Source organism: Lepidochelys kempii, chromosome 3 (genome assembly GCF_965140265.1).
Source record: "Lepidochelys kempii isolate rLepKem1 chromosome 3, rLepKem1.hap2, whole genome shotgun sequence".
Classification (NCBI taxonomy): domain Eukaryota; kingdom Metazoa; phylum Chordata; order Testudines; family Cheloniidae; genus Lepidochelys; species Lepidochelys kempii.
In genome coordinates, this window is record NC_133258.1 from 31,341,105 (window position 1) to 31,360,878 (window position 19,774).

General features: G+C 40.2%; 2 protein-coding genes across 8 annotated transcripts in view; one reads left to right on the forward strand and one right to left on the reverse strand.

Moving 5' to 3' along the window:
- The window catches only part of ITGB1BP1 (integrin subunit beta 1 binding protein 1), a 29,149-nt gene extending 10,860 nt beyond the window's left edge, over positions 1 to 18,289 (forward strand). For all 5 annotated transcript variants that reach the window (XM_073336068.1, XM_073336071.1, XM_073336067.1 and 2 more), the window contains 4 exons: positions 2,927 to 3,063; positions 4,107 to 4,199; positions 7,088 to 7,237; positions 8,696 to 18,289. In XM_073336068.1, coding sequence (XP_073192169.1) covers positions 2,927 to 3,063; positions 4,107 to 4,199; positions 7,088 to 7,237; positions 8,696 to 8,767 — 452 coding nt within the window. In that variant the 3' untranslated portion in view covers positions 8,768 to 18,289. The remainder of the gene's footprint in view (positions 1 to 2,926; positions 3,064 to 4,106; positions 4,200 to 7,087; positions 7,238 to 8,695) is intronic.
- ASAP2 (ArfGAP with SH3 domain, ankyrin repeat and PH domain 2) overlaps positions 9,440 to 19,774 on the reverse strand; it is a 168,161-nt gene continuing 157,826 nt past the window's right edge. For all 3 annotated transcript variants that reach the window (XM_073336056.1, XM_073336057.1, XM_073336058.1), the window contains 2 exons: positions 15,513 to 15,635; positions 9,440 to 12,082 (listed from right to left, as the gene is read on the reverse strand). In XM_073336056.1, the coding sequence (XP_073192157.1) occupies positions 12,008 to 12,082; positions 15,513 to 15,635 (198 nt within the window). In that variant the 3' untranslated portion in view covers positions 9,440 to 12,007. The remainder of the gene's footprint in view (positions 12,083 to 15,512; positions 15,636 to 19,774) is intronic.

The window sequence follows — 19,774 nt, forward strand, 5'->3', positions numbered from 1 at the left end:
CGGGATCAAATGGATATGCTCTGGCGTCTGGTGGAGGTTCATGAATGGCAGCAGGATCAAAGACTGCCGCTGCAGCCCCTGTTTAACCGCCCTCCCTCCTCCCCAAGTTCTGTCCTCTCCTCACCTAGATGCTCAAGAACGTGGGCGGGGGAGGCTCCAGGCACCCAACCACTCCACCCCAGTGGACAGCCCAAGCAACAGAAGGCTGTCATTCAACAAGTTTTAAAGTGGCCTTTTCCTTCCCTCCTACCCTCCTCCCACACCCCAGCCAGGCTACCTTGTGAGTTATCTCCCTATTTTTATAATCAATTTAATAAACACATGTTTTTTAAACGATAGTGACTTTATTTCCTTTGTAAGCCACCCACCCTCCCCCCTTCGATCACAGCTTGCTTGCAGAGAATTTAGAGGCAACCAAGGGGGTGGATTTTCATCAAGAAGAAACAAACACCCTGGCCAGTCATGAAACGGGTTTTCAAAGCTTCTCTGATGTGCCATGCTTCCTGCTGTGCTCTTCTAACTGCCCTTGTGTCTGGCTGCGTGTATTCAGCAGCCAGGCAATTTGCCTCAACCTCCCACCACGCCATAAACGTCTTCCCCCTTACTCTCACAGAGATTGTGGAGCACACAGCAAGCAGCAATAACAATGGGAATATTGGTTTCGCTGAGGTCTGAGCGAGTCAGTAAACTGCGCCAGCGCGCCTTAAAACGTCCAAATGCACATTCTACCACCATTCTGCACTTGCTCAGCCTATAGTTGAACAGCTCCTTACTACTGTCCAAGGTGCCTGTGTACGGCTTCATGAGCCATGGCATTCAGGCGTAGGCTGGGTCCCCAAGGATAACTATAGGCATTTCAAGATCCCCAATAGTTATTTTCTGGTCTGGGAAGTAAATCCCTTCCTGCAGCTGTTTAAACAGACGGGAGTTCCTGAAGACGCGAGCGTTATGAACCTTTCCCGGCCATCCCACGTTGATGTTGGTGAAACGTCCCTTGTGATCCGCCAGTGCTTGCAGCACCTTGAAAAGTACCCCTTGCGGTTTATGTACTGGATGCCGTGGTGCTCCGGTGCCAAGATAGGGATATGCGTTCCATCTATCGCCTCACCACAGTTATGGAATCACATTGCAGCAAAGTATGACCTGCACATTTCCCACTACCTTTGATAGCAGCAGCTCAATGATTGCGTTGGCTCCTTGCATCACAGCAACCCCCACAGTAGATTTGCCCAGTCCAAATTGATTCCCGACTGACAGGTAGCTGTCTGGTATTGCAAGCTTCCACAGGGCTATTGCCACATGCTTGTGAACTGTGAGGGCTGCTCATCTGATATTCTTGCACTTCAGGGCAGGGGAAAGCAAGTCACAAAGTTCCATGAAAGTGCCCTTACGCATGCAAAAGTTTCGGAGCCACTGGGAATCATCCCAAATCTGCAACACTATGCCGTCCCACCACTCTGTGCTTGTTTCCCGTGCTCAGAATTGCGTTCCACAGCATGAGCTTGCCGCAGTAACACCATGATCTCCAAATTGCCGGGGACCGTGGTTTTAGAGAAATCAGTGTTCCTGTCTTCATCACCGCGCTGCCGTCGCCTTCTCGCCTGCTTTTTCAGGTGGTGGTTCTGCATAAACTGCACGATAATGCAGGAGGTGTTTACAATCGTCATAACTGCTGCGGTGAGCTGAATGGGATCCTTGCTTGCCGTGCTATAATGTCTGCTCAGGCAATCTAGGGAAAAGGGTGCAAAATGATTGTCTGCTGTTGCTTTCATGGAGGGAGGGAGGGTTGACTGACGACATTTACCCATAACCACCCGTGACAAATTTTTGGCCCCATCAGGCATTGGGAGCTCAGCCCAGAATTCCAATGGGCAGCGGGGACTGTGGGAACTGTGGAATAGCTACCCACAGTGCACTGCTCGGAATGTCGACGCTTGCCACGGTACTGTGGACGCACACCGCTGAATTAATGTGCTTAGTGTGGACGCATGCACTCGACTTTATACAATCTGTGCCCAAAAATCGACTTCTATAAAATCAGAGTGTAGACATGGCCTTACTGGGCTTTGGATAAAGCCCTCAGCCCAGGGAACTGGCTTCTCATTGTGCTTCTTCATTAGATACATAATCACTGAAAGAGGAAATACTTAATGCTCGTATTCACAAAATGTTTAACAGGATACTACAATACCAAAAAGAACATTCACTTCTCTGAAGGCAAAACGGTAGTTCAGTGTCAAATGTGTTCCCCAGAGTCTGTCTCTATATGCCACAGTAAAAAGCGGGCTGTGTCCACACTGCAGTGTGTAGCTCCATCTGTCAGAGAAAGGCTCTGGCAGAGAGGAGGTAGCAGGGAAAGTCTTCTGCAGCTCCCTGCTACCAGAGACTTTCACTGCAATTGGTTTCACTTTTCAGTTCTTATGTACCAGCTAAATGCTCCACTCTTGGGTCTCAACATGGCTGCGGGTGGGGAAGAGATGTATAAATACAATTGAAAATTCTTGTTTTGTAAGCTATGGTTAGCTCTTGTACATTAAAAAAATAAATAAATCTTGGGTTTAAGTTACCCAACTTTTTTGTTCAAGTAGACCATACTTTATGGTAGACTCTCATGTCATCACATTTTGCTCTGTACCAAAGACCATTCTGTGATAGCACACTAAAGAATCAGCCCATCAGAAGTTAAGGAAAGATGCGGTTACTATACTATGAACCAAATAACACAAAAGCGTTAGTTGTCTTTGCTACCCTTCTTGTTTTATAAATTGTTTCAGTGGGGAGATCGAGTGTTTGAGCCAAGGGAGCAAAAGATTATTCAAAATTAATAGATTAAAAAAGACCAAAGGGACTTTCCATTATCAAAAGAACAATAGACGTTACTGCTTAAGTAGAACAGTTCTTTGAATTTACAATTCTTTTCTTATAGGACAAAGCAACAGTAATTCAGATACCTGTGCAGAATTTAGAGTTAAATATGTTGGTGCCATTGAAAAACTGAAACTTGATGAGAGCAAGAGTCTGGAGGGGCCATTGGACTTGATAAATTACATAGATGTGGCACAGGTAAGAGAAAAAACATACAAATAAGTCAAAACATTTTAAACCAGTATGTTTCTTCCTACTGTGTATTTATCATATGATCAAATGTCCTTCTTCTGAAGTGCCTTGAACTGTACAAATAATTTACTGTATTAAAGCATTCACCCTGCATGCTCAGAGTTCAACAACTGCCAAGCTACCTCCTGGTTAGTAGTTGAAGGGTATACCTCAGAAAAACAAATGGCTACTGCAGGAAGCAGTGTTGTTGACACAAAAGCCTGAGGCATGACTGAACAAATATCATCAGGGGTTTGCTGGTGGCAGAAAGCTACAGTTCCAAAGAGTCAGTCTCCAGCCCTTGTGGCAGTATCCATGAAAGAAGACTACTTATGCCAACCTTTCTCAACAGAGAGGAAATTTTCAGCTGAGGAATAAAAGCGAGAGCCTGACCACTCATGGCCATTTATAATTCCATTGTGTTAAGAGAGCTGTGATGATCTTTGTAGTGTCAAAAAGAATAAAAACAAGCTTTTATTTAAAAAAAAAAATGGTCAGGGTTCCTTTACAAGGTCAATACTTGAATTCCTAAATGCCAGTTTATATTATAGAAATTAGATATTGCAAGTTTAGCATATGTGCTGGTAGCACTCAGCCATGTACAAAAGTGTTCCTAATGTTGCACAATCTTTGCCAATATGAGCATCAGTGCACTAGGATGGAGCAACTATCAACATTCCTCTGCCTGCACTGTTTGTCCCTGAAACAGTACGCTGCTAGTGTAGCTGGGCCATAGAACACACACAAAGGAAGGGACTGTAGAAAACCTCATTCTCCATAAAAAGTTCCCTTCTCAATCCTGAATAACTGAAAGAAACGTAGTGTTCTCCACCATATCCAAGAGTGTTTAAAGAGGAAAACCCTTTGTGGTGAACAGCCCCATTAATGGTAATATTCCAGTAGTCTGAAATATAATTAAAACAGAGAAAATGCAGGTTTTGTAATGAATATCTTCATTATTTATGTCCTTCTCTATACACTTAACACTTTTTTTTTGTTTCTCTCCAAAGCAAGATGGAAAGTTACCTTTTGTTCCAGTTGAAGAAGAGTTCATTATGGGAGTTTCTAAGTACGGTATTAAAGTCTCAACATCTGATCAGTATGTAAGTGTGTCTCTTCATAAAGGGCTTTATTTGGTGGAAGATGAATTGTGGGCAACTCTGGAAAAGGCAACTCTGGGAAAGGCATTTATCAGTGCCCTGATGAGTTTGCAGTTAAAGGACACTGGATGACCCAGTAATTCTTTTCCATTTCAAAACTTCCGATTTTCTGATTTCAGAGTAAGACTCCAATTTTTGTTTTGAAGCTAAAACAGAGGGACAGGAGATTCTTGCCTTTCTAGCAAAACTGCCTCAGATCTTCTCTTCAGAACATAGTCTGTACTCTCCTTCTCGTGCATGAGTGACTTGGGGTTCTTGGCTTCTCCTTCAGGGGCAAGTGAGAATTCCAAACAAAAAACAAAACAGTCTTTCACCCTCCCTGTTTTTAGTAATTTTTATCCTGCTGGTGGTTCTCTTGCCCTCCTTTGGTAAAAGTCTCTAACCATGATGACCAAGGCTGATCCAGCAGATTCAATATTTTCTGGGTTATAAGTTCAATTCCTTCTCCCCCCCCCCCCCACACACACACACTAGGGTCTGTCTTGGTCTTTGCTGGATGAGGTGGTTATGGAAGGGGGTGGTCTTCCACCCTCATAAATCCCATCTTTCAGCCCCTAAACAAGAGCACATGTCCACTCCAGGCCTCAAGCCTCACACTGCGTCTTCATTGTCTCGATGTTCCTTATGCATGCTGTCTCCCCTCTTCTTGTTCTAGCCTTAGTCCCATCTGTACAAAGTCAGCTCTTTGAGTGCTTCTGTTCCATTCTAGTCTGTCTTGAAGCAGTTCCTCAGAAACGCCACAGCTAACCGCATCCTTTTGTATGACATCCATCCATCTAGTTTTGGGTCTTCCAACCCTTCTCTTACTCTCCCCTTCTGAGTTTAATACCCTATTTCCTATATATTCTTCCCATCTTCTTTTCACATGCCCAAGCCATGTAAGCCTGGATTCCTTCAGTTTTTCTATCATTGATACCAACTTCGTACTTCCCCTAATGTGCTCTGTCCAAACATGGTCCACCCTTGCAATTCCAAGTCTCCATCTTCACATTTACATTTCCACTGTATTTAAGATCTGCTCCTGTTTCTTCCTCAGTGCCCAGCATTCAGAGCCATACAAAAGCACAGGCCTAATTACCATCTTGTAGCTTTTACTTTTCATTTTGATAGGCATTCTCCCATTGCAGATCACTCTGCTCACTTCTCTCTGTTTAGTCCATGCCTTTCCTGCTCTGTTTATAAGTTCATTGTTGAGTTCATCAATATCCTGTAGTATCAAACCTAGGTACGCTATAACTTTGGTAGTTCTGGCCCCCCAGACATGGACTGTTGTCTTCCTCCGAGATATCTTCAAATCTGCAGACCAAATGCGGTTTTATTTCTGCTGATTTTCATGCCATTTGTTTCAAATACGCATCTCCATCTCTCTAAATCTTCTTCCACTTCCTCTTGCTCTCCCCCATAAGCACATCATCTGCAAAACGCATGCACTAGGGTGTCACTCTCTGGATGGTTATTGTAAGTGCATTGAGCATTTGCTTGTTCCCCTACAGAGAGTACCCTTTAGTACTCATCATTTCTGCCAAAAAACCCAGACCCTTTTCCAGGGTTCTTCTGCTGCCCGCCTTTAGGTTTCCCCAGCTTCCCCAAAGTATCTCCCCAGATCCCTTCATGAAAGTTCCTACTCCAGGTCTTTTCTCAGCCTGGTCTCCTAACTGAGCATACCTTGCCGTATGCATAGTCCTAAATTCGAGTCACATGGTTCCCTTTAGGCTCCTCTGGGGACCACAGCCATTCTAAATGCCTGGCCTTAGAAGGTCAAGCCCTAATAACAATCACATTGGCAGGTAACAACCTTGTTACAAGAACAATAAGTATTACTGCTACAGTTAGCTACTTTTAAAGAAAACCAGAAAGCTTCCTTCACTCTTTTCAAAGAATCATTTGTTTCTGTTGTCTAGGCGGAAATGCAGTATTTGTGACCTAAACATATAATCTCACTGCAGTCATTCTACATTCATACCTCTCACTGAAGTCAGTAGGTATTTCACATGCAGGAGTATGTTTATTTGGTCACGTTTGTTGAAAGTACTTAGAGATAAGGATCTCTAACTTTAAAGCCTTTTATCCATCCCTCTGCTGGCTTCAGCCTGAAAGCATGAGACAAGATGACAGACATCTATGATTAAGCCAGCTTGCGCTGGCTCCTTTCTGTGATATTGCATTACATACTCTTCAGACAAATTCTGGCCCCTGAATGTCACCCATTGACATCAATTTGTATTTTATTTAGACCACTTAGCAGCTATCACTCCTTCATAAAGATCCAGCTACAATGTAGACTGTATTAATGCAGATATAGTTTGTAGAATAAATTAAGACTCTATTTTATTTTAATAGTCTGAGTCTAAAGCTTCATCACGATTTATAGCAACCAAAAATGTTCTTAGATATGTAAGAATGGGATAGACAGGGACATGTTCCCTATCCTGAACAGCTTCAAATCTAATTAAAAATACTGACAAACAGCAGCGGGATAACAAGATATTTCCCCCCTTCCCCCAATGTATTTGGTCCTGCCAAATTTGTGTGTTGTATCTTGGTCGTGTGCTAAACTGCTACTAGTTTGGTTATTTGTTGTTTTTAAATCTTTACCTATTGCCCTCATTTGAAGATTCAAAATGTTACGGGGGTAATCTACGGAAATGTTACCAGGGACAGTGGGAGTGTTTGTCTTCTGTAAACAAGTGCACAGAGCGAGAGAGAGTATTCTTTAGAAAGAAATGTTCAAAGGATTTGGTAAAAAGCAGCTTATGCAGTAGTGAAAGCATGCAGAAAATTTCAGTGTCTGTGCACTGTTTTAGAATAACTAATTTGCCATATTGTTGTAGGATGTTTTACATAGACATGCTCTGTATTTAATTGTGCGGATGGTCTGCTACGATGATGGTCTGGGAGCAGGAAAGAGTTTATTGGCTTTGAAGACGACAGATGCAAGTTATGAAGAATACAGTCTCTGGGTGTATCAGTGTAATAGTTTGGTAAGAATTCATGTTTATGGTTCTTAATTTAGGTACCAATACATTTTGAGGTCTAACTTCATTACCTCCAAGCTTCATACTTAAAAATACCATGTTCTAACAGCACAGAAACCCAGTGGTAACATTCTGCTCTGTTGTATGGGACAGCCCAGATGTAGCTCCTCTTGCATAATCACAGCCTTCTGGCAGTTGAAGGGTTAACTGGTTTCACAGAGAATAAATGGTTCCACATTTAAGGAGAAAAATCATAGACTGCACTGGATTAACTTTGTTTGAGACTTACTACCTTTACTGCTCTAAAATTACAAAGGAATCATATGATCAGCCTTTTCCTTAGTTCTTTAGGTAGTGTCCCTTGGAGTACGCTATTCTCCCATCCGTATGGCTAATAGTTGTACTCCCTAAAAATCAGTAAAAAAGGATGTATTGGCAACAAAGGGAGTTGTGTTCAGTTGTCTTCAACTGGTAAGATGTTGACTATAACATGAGAAACTTCTAGGCAAAAGCCTATTTAAATCAGTGAAGCAATTACAGCAATCTGGTGTGCATTGCCTGACCGCTGGTAAAGACTGTGGTTAGAGAGCACTTCAATTTGTATACAGTCAAATACAACAGCCTCTTTCCCTCTTCATGTTAGCTCTGCTGGAGGAACACAGCAACCATTTCAGTGGCACTATGCATTCAGTCCACAGTTAGGCATTGTATTACCATAGGAGGAGTTTGAGCTCCTCCTTTGGTATATTAAGGAAAGCAGGAGATGAGACAGTGCCAGAGTATCATGGTAGTATATGCTTTCTAGTTTCCATGCAACCAACTCTTCAGATGGTTTGGCAAAGGCATAAGGAAGCAAGTGGAGTAGCTTTAGGACGATGGTTACACCCTATAAACATAGGATATGTCTATACTACCCGCCGGCTTGGCGGGCAGCGATCGATTTATCGTGTCTAGTCTGGACATGATAAATCAACCCTTGAGCGCTCTCCCGTCGACTCCTGTAAGCCAGCGCTGCGAGAGGCGCAGGTGGAGTCGATGGGGCAGCAGCAGCAGTCGACTCACCGTAGTGAAGACACCGCGGTGAGTAGGTTCAAGTACGTCGACTTCAGCTACATTATTCACGTAGCTGAAGTTGCTTAACTTCGATCAATTCCCCTAGTCCAGGGCATAGATAAGACTAAAAATTGTCTTTTTTCACGCCAAAGTTAATTTAAAACAGATGTCTGCAGGCATAACTGCAAACAATAGAATTTCACACACAGCCCTCCTGTTTCATTCTGTATAAGCACTGAAAAATTTTTGTAGATCATATTCTGCTTGAAGTTTAACAGATGGGAGTTTTTGCTGAAGTACTAAATCATGTAATATGCAGAGCACTTAGGTAAATGCTAGTGAAAATGTAACTATCAATACTTTATGCTTTTGAGCACAATTAACTGATTTTTATTGTATTATACACTGTAGGAACAAGCACAAGCTATTTGCAAAGTGTTATCAACAGCCTTTGACTCAGTTTTAACCTCAGAGAAGTCTTGAATTTCTGCAGCTGTGTGTCATGGTACAGTACAAGAAGCCTTCATGCTGGGAGGAAGTTCTGCTCCCTTTTGGGACTATAAGCACTGACCAAGCATTTCAGAGTGGAATAGAGGTGAGCCTTTAACTGCCTGAAGGAGGATCATTAACACTGTGCAAAGGAGAACAGTAGAACTTTGTAAATAGGACAGAAGTTATTTTGATATGTGCCCTGGTGAGTGACAATTGGAAACCCACAGCCCAACTAAGATTTACCTGAAGAAGTCATTGCAGGGTATTGCTGATCTTACATTTCAGTTAATATAAAACCATGAACAGTTAATTTTATACTGCACATGAAGTTTGTACCGAATAGCGTTTTGTACATGAATGTAAATATTGCAGGACTGCAAAATAGAAGTTGGACACTTGCCTCAAATACAGTCTAGGAAACCGTCAAAGCATTGAGGGCATCTTTGTTTACATAGCATTGTTTAGAACACACAACAGCAGTAGTCAAATGGGAATTCATTTCACTTAAAGTCGGATTTTTCAGGAACATAACTACAACGTTAAACGAGGAGTTACTGTACAAAGAAACCTCAAATGAGCAAACAATTCTGGAGCTGCAATCTTTTACATTTTTGAAACACACATTCCTTAAATTGCACAAAATCAAGTAAGGAAAACAGTCCATTGATTTTAAAAGTAGTTTTATTTTTCCAGTCATTTGACTGGTTAACAAGAGTAAATTTATTAATCATGCTCTAATTATAAATCACTGCATCCAGGACATTGAAAATAAGAGTTGATTTAGGTTATACAATATATACAGTTGCTCTGCAACCAAACAAAATCAAACAACTGAATTGAATATTATACATCTCAAATACCATTCTAAGCTGCATTTTAAATGTCAACTGCTCCTTTTAAAAACAATTAACAGCAACCTACTAATCTGCCTAGTAACAGATTTTTGAATCATGATCTCTTGAAGTCAGCTTTGATGAAAAATGGCATGAAACATGCCAAAATCTTGGAGCTAAAAGTAAGTAACTTTTTAATTATAAATATATATCTACAGTCTGTTCAGAATCTCTTCTGCAATTTTCTTCTCCCAGAGGAGCAAATATTGAGAGAGCATACTGTTGAAACCTGGGGCAAATTTCTTCATTGGACAGTAAGATCTTAGTTACCAGCACCACAGTGCTATTAACTTGTATCTGAAAAATTACTTGTTTCCCATCAAATGTACCCATTAACATGATTAAGTTTTGAAAGTTTGCACACTTTCTAGTGTAGCTGAAGTTAAATTTGCATCAATGTTTATATATGATGTAATTGATGCCAGATAATCAAGACTGATTGCAGGCTGTTATAGATGCTACAAGATTCTGTGTTTAAAAATACTGTACATAGAAGTGAACTGTGCAAAATAATATGCCCATTTACTGTCTAAATTCTACCAGGAATAGAAACATACAAAATAGTGTCTCAAAAAACAAACTGAACAGATCAGTAAGTGAATAAAACTGTAGTGCTAAACTATTACTAATATCACATATATTTTACTGGGAACTTTGAAAATGCAGACTAATTAGCTTCAAAACTTGCAACAAAGTATCCTGAAACATTCCAGTTTGTTCCATTTATAATGCAGCAACAGCTTCTTGAAGAAATGACAGGTTGTCTATCAATTGTACCATTCTAAGAAAGGTGAGATCAACAGCTTTACTGTTCCAGAATTAATGCCACATAATTTTTCTCAGTATAAACATTGCATTGGCCTTTTTCATTCCTGTTACAACACTGAGGCCAACAGACACCATTTGTGAGAAATTCAAAGTTCTCTTGATAAATCTAGAGATACAATCGTCACAAAACATGTGATCAAAGCCAATGTGACCTAGACATTGATTTCTAATCCTATGCTATCAGTTTTTTCCTGTAGCATAAACAAAAGAACCAGTACGATATCACAATATACAAACATCAAAATGGCGTTATATCTCTACTGATGTTTTGTAATATTCCATCAATCAACTGGGAATTATGAATGGTCTAGTCTTTTGTTCACAAAATAGTAAACAAGTTTAACAGTGTAGCTACCATAGGTGTGGGTATATTATATAAATACAGAGTGAGTTAGCAAACTAATATTTAATTATTTGCAAGGTAGTGGCACACTTTTTAAAAAAAATTTGTATGAAATAGGACATAACTGATGCATACTTGTGAATTTTCAGATATTTACCCTTATCCAGTAATTTAAATGTTCCACTACAGATATTCTTTGTGTATGAACATGTCACTGTGATCAAGAAAATTCAAGAATACAAAAAGTCTAAACACCATAAGGAAACAGTTTTAAGAAATGCTCTGCAATCCATCATCCTTACAGAGTTTTAAGTAAACTTCAGGAAGTGCAGTTTTCATATCCTTGAGTTAATTTAGTAACTCGGTAATATTGCTAGGAGGTTTAATTAACTAGCAGTAGTTACATTAAATATGACTGAAAATGGATGTAACATACAGAAATGACATTTCAAAACAAGTGACATATACATGTAGCATAAAAGAAAGTCTCAAACACAGAAGATTAGCTAACCAATTTCAGATAGCTTTAAGCAAATATCTAAGATAAATTTGAAAGAAAGAAGTCTCCTTCAGTGGTGAACTGAAAAGCTTTTTAGCTTTACCTGTCAAGGCACCCAAGTTCAGAGGTCAAGATTTCTTCTGCTGCAAGTGTTGATGTCCTTGGTTAGAACCTGATATTGCAAAGTGCTGAATACTTGCAATTCAGAAGTACTCTACTTGTAGGATTGGGCTCTAAAACTTAAAACAACAGAGGGAGATAGCAGAATTTGCTGCCTTTTTCTAAATGTTCGGGATTTCCTTGACTCTGGGGACATAGAATCCTTAACTATGCCAGGTTGAAAGAAGAGAACTGAATTTTCAACTAATTTATTGTAAGTTATTTGTAATATTTTAATGGGCACATTCACATAGTTTGACTCCTGGATTTTTTAATGCTTTTCACTTCACCTTGAAAAAGATAATATAATTGGAATGATATTTTTTAAACTAATTATTGATGAAGTGTTGCACAGAAAAAAAATCTGTTTAATTTCCAAAGTGAGAACTGTGGCAAATAATAGGTCAGCTAAAGTACATAGGACTCAGGAAATGTTCTGGCTGGAACAAAGCAAAACAGATTTCTACAACAGCTGGAAATTAGAAATTTCTCCACTGGTCAGTAGCAATTTAGTCAACAATAAAGTGCACAAATGATACTGGGAAAGCTCCTTTACGATTAGGTTCCCCATCAATGTGGCCAATCTGGAAAAGACATGCAATAGGTTTTCTCAAGTTAATAAAAATAAGTTAAGTCTCAAAAGGGCATTACAGTATTCACATCAAAGTTACTCACTAGTAATAGTCATGTTCCTCTCTTCCCCAGTTTAAGCACTTACACTAGCAGGAAGAACCTATTTTCTAGTGGAAGGTGAATGCTGATGACTGCCGTGTTCTGGAGGACCCTATATATAGATCAGGACAAACCACTATATCCCTCAGTTCTGGAGCCTTCCATTTTATTTTGAATAAAGGAAAGAAAAGAAATAGTACAAATGGGTTTGTTGCCCTGAGACAGGAAAATTTTAATCACAGTTTTTCAGGTAAGTGTGTAAGGTTCCCAAATCTGGATGGTGTCACCACTGTATTAGACACTATACAAACATACACTTAGAGATGGGTGAATAATGAATATTTTTTTGATTGCTGGCAATTCTGAAAAATCAAAAATCTCAGGCTGAACTGAAAATGACATTTTTCAGCAAATCAGAAAGTTAGAAAACTTTCAGGCTGAGTCCAAACACAATGTTTAGTTTGAACCTGACTCAAATTATTTCATTTTGATTTCAGGCATTTTTACAAGAGCAAAGGCCTAGATTCACAAGACACTGAGTGGAGGGGGACAACACTCTCCATCAGGGATCAGCAACCTTTGGCCGAGGGACATGCTAGCCACTGCTCCCCACAGCTCTCATTGGCCGGGAACAGAGAACTGTGGCCAGTGGGAGCTGCGGGGCTCCGTGCCTGCGGACGCTCCAGATAAACAAACTGGCCCAGCCCGCCAGCGGCTTTACTCTGACGTGCCAGGTGCCAAAGGTTGCTGACCCCTGCTCTCCATTATAACCCTGAGCCTAGCGGTTAGGGCACCCACCCAGAATGTGGGAGACCCAGGTTCAATTACCCCTCTGCATGATGTGGGGCAGTTATTTGAACAGGGGTCTCCCAAATTGCTGGAGACCCTAGCCACAAGGTTAGTTTATAGGATATTCTGGTGTGAGTGTTTTTCAGTCTGTCCTGTTTAAACTGTTCCACTGTGTATAAATAAACAGTCATTGGAGCAAGGACTTCAATGAGGGTCTCCCACCAACTAAGCGAGTGCCTTAATCACCAGACTAGAGAGTCATTCTCACTCTCCTATGCACTTGAAGTGCCTCACTGGGAGAACATGTGAGAAATAAACAGGTGAAGAATCGAAAAGAAATAGCCTGTTCTTGAAAATTAGCACCCTTCTACTGAATGTGGTGCCCCCATGCTGCAGGAAGTGTTTTTGGGAATGTGAGGCCTCTGCTCTCCATATATTCAGTAGACTAGCTCTTCCTCAGACAATCAGAAAGGTGTAAGGAAGGATTGAGCATTCATAAAAACTGCATTTTGGTCTTACACGAGGCTTTTTGAGCGTACAGAGCATTACTATCAGTTTTGCTATGGAGATTTTGACATCTAACAATATAAATAGAAGTAAGGTGAATGCTTTCATGGGTAACTGTCCTATTTAAAAAAAAACTGACTTAGCTCAGCAGATTCTGGAAAATACATAGCTAAGATAGTTTTCTAGCTGATAGGACATACAAGCACTAGTTTTGAGAGGAAATCCAAAAATGGATGGAGTTATTTTAACTGCAGCTCTCAGTGGTGGAAGTGAACAGCGCAAGTTCTCCTAACCTTACTGATGTTAGTCACTCAGGAATAAAAGCAACCCAGAGCATTAAGGGGCTGTTTAATTTCGGTACAGACTTTTGAGGAAAGGGTAGCAGATGGCTCCAACCTGAACCCAAATGTCTACGCTGCAATTAAACAGTCCCTTAACCTGAGTCCTGCAAACCCAAGTCAGCTGACAAAGGCCAGCCAGGGTTCTTTAATTGTAGTGTAGACATGCCCTTGGGATCCGAAGCACAAGGTGTAGCGGAGTACCACTTGCTCTCTCCTTCACATCTTTTAGAAAATAATGAATGAGCAGATTTCCAAATACCTCCAACACTCCCTAGGATTAGCCAGATCCTAAACAGCACCTCCCCCTCACATCACATATTCTCAAACTGAAGCAGAGTCATCCAGAGTTTTTGGTCTGTGAGGGAGGCTAAAAACTAAGTTGGGGTAGAATTTGCCCTAGATTTATTTATTTATTTAAAGATACAGGATCCTCCAGAGTCAGGCCTAGCATGCATTTACTTGCCACCGGAAGAAAAGAGGTTGTTCCCCACCGGACATGAGGAGAAATGAGAAGTACATATACGTTTGTTTACACATGTTCTTTCATCTCACTAACTAATGGAAGAATTGTTTTTCATAATCATTGTTAAACATACTTTTGTGATTAACAGGACCTAACGAAGAATAGTGCATTACAAACCTGGTTATAGGGGAGAATGATGCCACACTGGAGATGTGTTTGAACAGCCTCCAGAGCCTTGTAGGTAATGTAGTGCACTTGTGTTTAGTGAGAGATATAGACGAACAAATAGGTCTTTCAGTAATTTACACTGACATACTACTTGTAGCCTGTGAAGAGGTCATGTGCCCAGCCAGAGGATTAGTGTACTAATAGTGACTCTTTATGAGAAGAAAATTAGTTCAAGACTGTATGGAAACAGCATCCCCAGAATGAAAAGGGGATAGTGGAGAATAGTGAGATATTCAGAAAAGTCCATTAGATAATACAGGTAAAGAAAACTATATTTGAATGCCTGTAAAGGACAGAGGGAGTCCTCCAGGTTACATTCATTCTAAAAAGGACAGGTGGGTAGGTTATATAATCTTTCATATGCATGTATATCAAGTACAGATTTTATACACATGAAAGATGTTACATCAACTGATGGTACTTTTCAGAGACAGCCTTTCATGGCACCTTATAAAATACTCCATAACACTGTCCTCTTAGGTCAAAGTAACAGGGAGGATCAAGAAACCCCTGTAGGATCAAATTGGCCATGCACCATGTTGGCTAAAGCATAGGCAATCCATGTCCGAAAAATGCAAATAGATCGCTATGAAAAAAGACACCCTCTTCCATTCTTTAAAAATACAGAGAACTTTTTAGGAGCTGTTGTCTTAGCCCTAGAGCTTTTCCTCTCAATCAGATCGGTAGATCTGGAGGCAGAGGGAGGGGATGATAGAAGAAGTGGTGTATGTGTGTGTGTGGGTCATGTGGGGAGGGAGCAGTGTAATTCATCCAAGCGAGAAGTCTGTAAAACCAGACCTCACAAGATAGGCAACAAGCAGCTGGCCAGCCAAAAGATGGAAAACTATATGCCAACTTCTCTAGGGGATTCTTCGCTCAGTCAGTCAGTCTGGGCAGAGCTGCGGGTATTTCAATTCCTACCAGCTCTATGGTATACTTGCATTTTCTGTCACTAATGTACTTTGAAAGGGTGGGCATACTTTGAATTCAAGATGCGTAAGTGAAAATACTCACCCACCACTCCTGATCTTCCTCCCCATCTACCACAATGATATCTCCCTCTGAAAAGGTTAGTTCATCTGGATTATCTGCTACACAGTTGTAAATGGCTTTTACTCTCTTGGGTTTAGTTTTTGACTGCAATACAAAAATATATATGTACAAGAAATGAAACATGGCAAAAGATAAGCAATGCAGTTGTAGCCATGTTGGTGCCAGGATATTAGAGAGACAAAGTGTGTGAGGTAGTATATTTTATTGGACCAGCTTCTGTTGGTGACATACGCAGCTTTCGAGCCACACAGAGTTCTTCTTCAGGTCTCCTAGACCTGAAGAAGAGCTCTGTCTGGCTCAAAAGCTTGTCTCTCTCACCAACAGAAGCTGGTTCAATAGAAGATATTACCTCACCAATCTTGTCTCTCTAAAAGATAAGCAACACCGACTGGGAACTATATTCATTCAGAGAGAAAAACTAAGTTACCGTTAATTGTTACCCTTTGCAAGAAGCAGCTCAGATAACCCCTTGCATTACATATACTCTTTCCTGGGTTAATACTCCACAATGCAGTTCAGAGCCATTATGCAATCTCACCATCAGGTGGCACACTCCTACACATTAGTGATACTTAGCAGCAGAGCTTAATTAATCCTTTATATCTTCAAAGCATTGTATAAACATGAAAACTAACTCTTCAACCTCCCAAGAGGCAAGGACATTTGTATTCTGGGGTGTGACTGGGGTCCTTGTGGGGAGCCAGCTGTGGTCACTCAATTAGGGTGAACTGCAAAGAACGGGGCAGCCAAACCCCTAAAAGCTGGTGGATATTCCAATACTTAGATTTATCAAGCCAGCATAAAACAGCTTACTGGTTACTCAGAAGTTCAAACAACGCAGTTCCCCTAAAGTGATCCAGCCTCAGGCCTCCTTCCCGGTACCCACGTAAAATACGATGATTTCTGAAAATCTCATTTCACCATATAAAAGAAAAGGTTCTACCAATCCCAAAGGATCAGACACATTACCTCCCAGGTTAATGAATGTTTCACATCTTACCCAAGTACACATACAGCCAATTCTTACTAACTAAACTAAAATTTATTAAAAAACAAGAGAGAGAGTATGGTTAAAAGATCAATATATATACAGACTGGAGTTCAATCCATTGAGGTTCAGATTCACAGCAGAGATGGTGAGCTTTGTAGTTGCAAAGAGTTCCTTTAGCATTCAGTTCATTGGTCATAGTCCAACATCCAAATTTCATATTCAGGGCGTACCAGCATAACTGGGACCTCAGTCTTGTGACTCAAACTTAGCCCTGATGAAGCTTAAGCAGATCTGAGATGACAGAATCAGGTCCCAAGGATCTTTTATACAATTTCATGTCCTCTTTGACAAGTCGGGACTTCCTCGCAGAACAAAAGGTAATTAGGATGACTTTGAAGGAGGTCCATCGCCAGTACTTAGCTATACGAATTAACATAAGGCCATTTGCTTGTTTCTCCACTATTCACAGTACATTTCAAAGAGAGATGAATACCGAGATATCCCGTGTTTACAATTCATTTAAAGGTTAGGCTGTTCTTTTGATCTCGGAATTATCAGAATACAGCATAGACAGGGACTGTTGATTACATTCCCCTACTCATACATATGTAAATACACAAAAAACACAAACATTATCTCCCCACGTGTCTTTTGCAGGTTATTTATTTTGCAGAATGTTTAACCCTTTCTAGCCATGCGACACATGGGGCAATCAAACCCAAGGTTAAAGTCCCGCCCTTTACAGTGACTCTGGCACTGCCAGAAAGAAAAGACTGGACACAGCCTGACGTCACTTCCTTGCTCATCCCACTAGACCAGGTCTCACTCTTTTTGGATCATGACCCACAAAATGTCTGAGAAGTCCCCTGCATGCCACCATAACCACAGAGGGAGACAAGGTGGGTGAGGTAGTAACTTTTACTGGTTCGACTTCTGCTGGTGGAAGGAACAAGCTTTTGATCTGCACAGAGCTTTTATTCTGGTCTGGGGAAGGTAACCAAAGTGTCTGAGCTAAATACAAGTTGGGACAGATTGTTAAGCATATGGGGTTGACACAGGATACCACTTAAAATGAAAAAAGAAAAGGAGGACTTGTGGCACCTTAGAGACTAACCAATTTATTTGAGCATAAGCTTTCGTGAGCTACAGCTCACTTCATCGGAGTCTCTAAGGTGCCACAAGTACTCCTTTTCTTTTTGCGGATACAGACTAACATGGCTGTTACTCTGAAACCTGTCACTTAAAATGAAGTTGTCAACAACAACACTGTAAACAACCATAATCACAATGGTCTGAGGACTGTGGGATGTGGCTCATGGGATGGTTTATCAGGGCTTGGGAGCTGGGAAGGGAGCACCAGTGCTGCTTTGCAGTGGAGTTTTTCTGTGTAAAGTGCTTTTCCTCATCGGCAAAGCACCACTTTCCTGACTTGGACCTGAGCTCCTAGCAGGTGATGGAGAGCTCTGGGATTGAGTGCTTGATGGGAGGGGAAGAAGCAGGAAGATAGTAATATGAGGAGGAGAGGGAGGGAGCAGGCTGCAGTCCTCCCTACCTCTCCCAAGCTCTCCTTACATTCCAGAGACATGTATTTTGCTGCACTCCCAGCTGACAGGGTGAAAGCCAATGGGTACCCGCCTGTGATCCATTTCATACTCCTGGGGGGATTCTACACCAAAAATTTAAAAATTATGCAAAATTCTGTAAATGTTATTTGTCAAAATAATGCAATAAAACACACCAGTTTCAATTGCTTTGGTAAGTTATTTAAACTACAATAAAGAAAAAAAGTCACAATAACTATTCAGCATTTCCTAAACACATGTATGTTAAGTTACAAATACTTGGTAATTAAAACCCAGCATTTCCAGTTATAAATGATTACATTACAGAACACCAAACAGCCAAAAAACAAAAAGGGGGGAGGGGAAATGTAGGGCTGTCAAACGATTAAAAAATTTAATCACGATTAATCATGCAATTAATTGCACTGTTAATAATAGAATACCATTTATTTTATTGTTTTCAATTACCAATATTTGCACTGTAAAAAAAAACAACAGTATTTTTCAGTTCACCTAATACAAGTACTGTAGTGAAATCTCTTTATCATGAAAGTTGAACTTACAATGTAGAATTATTTACAAAAAACGGTATTCAAAAAGCATGAATGTTTAGCAGATCTGACACGTAAATACTTTGCAATGCCAGCTACAAAAGTCCCATGCAAATGTGTTTTCTCACTTTCTGGTGACATTGTAAATAAAAAGGGGGCAGCATTATCTTCCATAAATGTAAACAAATTTGTGCAGCCAATCGCTAAGACAAACAAGAAGTAGGACTGAGTGGACTTGTAGGCTCTAAAGTTTTGCATTGTTTTGTTTTTGAGTTCAGTTATGTAAAAAAAATTTTTTTTTTAAATCTACATTTGTAAGTTGCACTTTCACGATAAAGAGATTGTACTACAGTACTTGTATGAGGTGACCTGAAAAATACTATTTCTTTTGTTTATCGTTTTTTACAGTGGAAATATTTGTAATAAAAATAATAATATAAAGTGAGAAGTGTACACTTTATATTCTGTGTTGTAACTGAAATCAATATATTTGAAAAGGTAGAAAAACATCCAAAAATATTAATACATTTCAATTGGCATTCTATTGTTTAACAGTGCAATTAAAACAGCGATTAATCACGATTAATTTTTTTTTAGTTAATCGCATTAGTTAACTGCGATTAATCGACAACCTTAGTAGAATGTCATTTTAAATTGCACACATGAAAGTCATACAGTTTTGCTAATCATTGTCCTGGACCTGACTGGGTATTTTGGGAAGTGCTTGGTTCTGATTGTCCTGACATTTTATTGACTGCTTGGTAAATGTTCTATTTGCCCTCAAAGTTTTTTTTTTTTAAATGGGTAACTAAAAATCTAACCCCCTTGTGCCACTTTGGTATAGAAAAAAAGTGAGAAAGCACATAGCTGATTTCCTTACGGTCATTTATAAGGCTTTACATCACTCTGGCAATGTAGGGGCCTTAAAACTTTTACAGCTTTTATGTTCCTCAGGGAATTGACTGAGAATGGGAACAGTTAACTAACAATAGGATCATTAACAATGTTACTTGGCAGACAGGCTGCTTCATTTCTGCCTCAGAGAATGAGATCAGTTAACCATCAATCAGCAGCATTAACAAAATGGGGTGTTTTTTGTTTGTTTGTTTTACAAAAGCT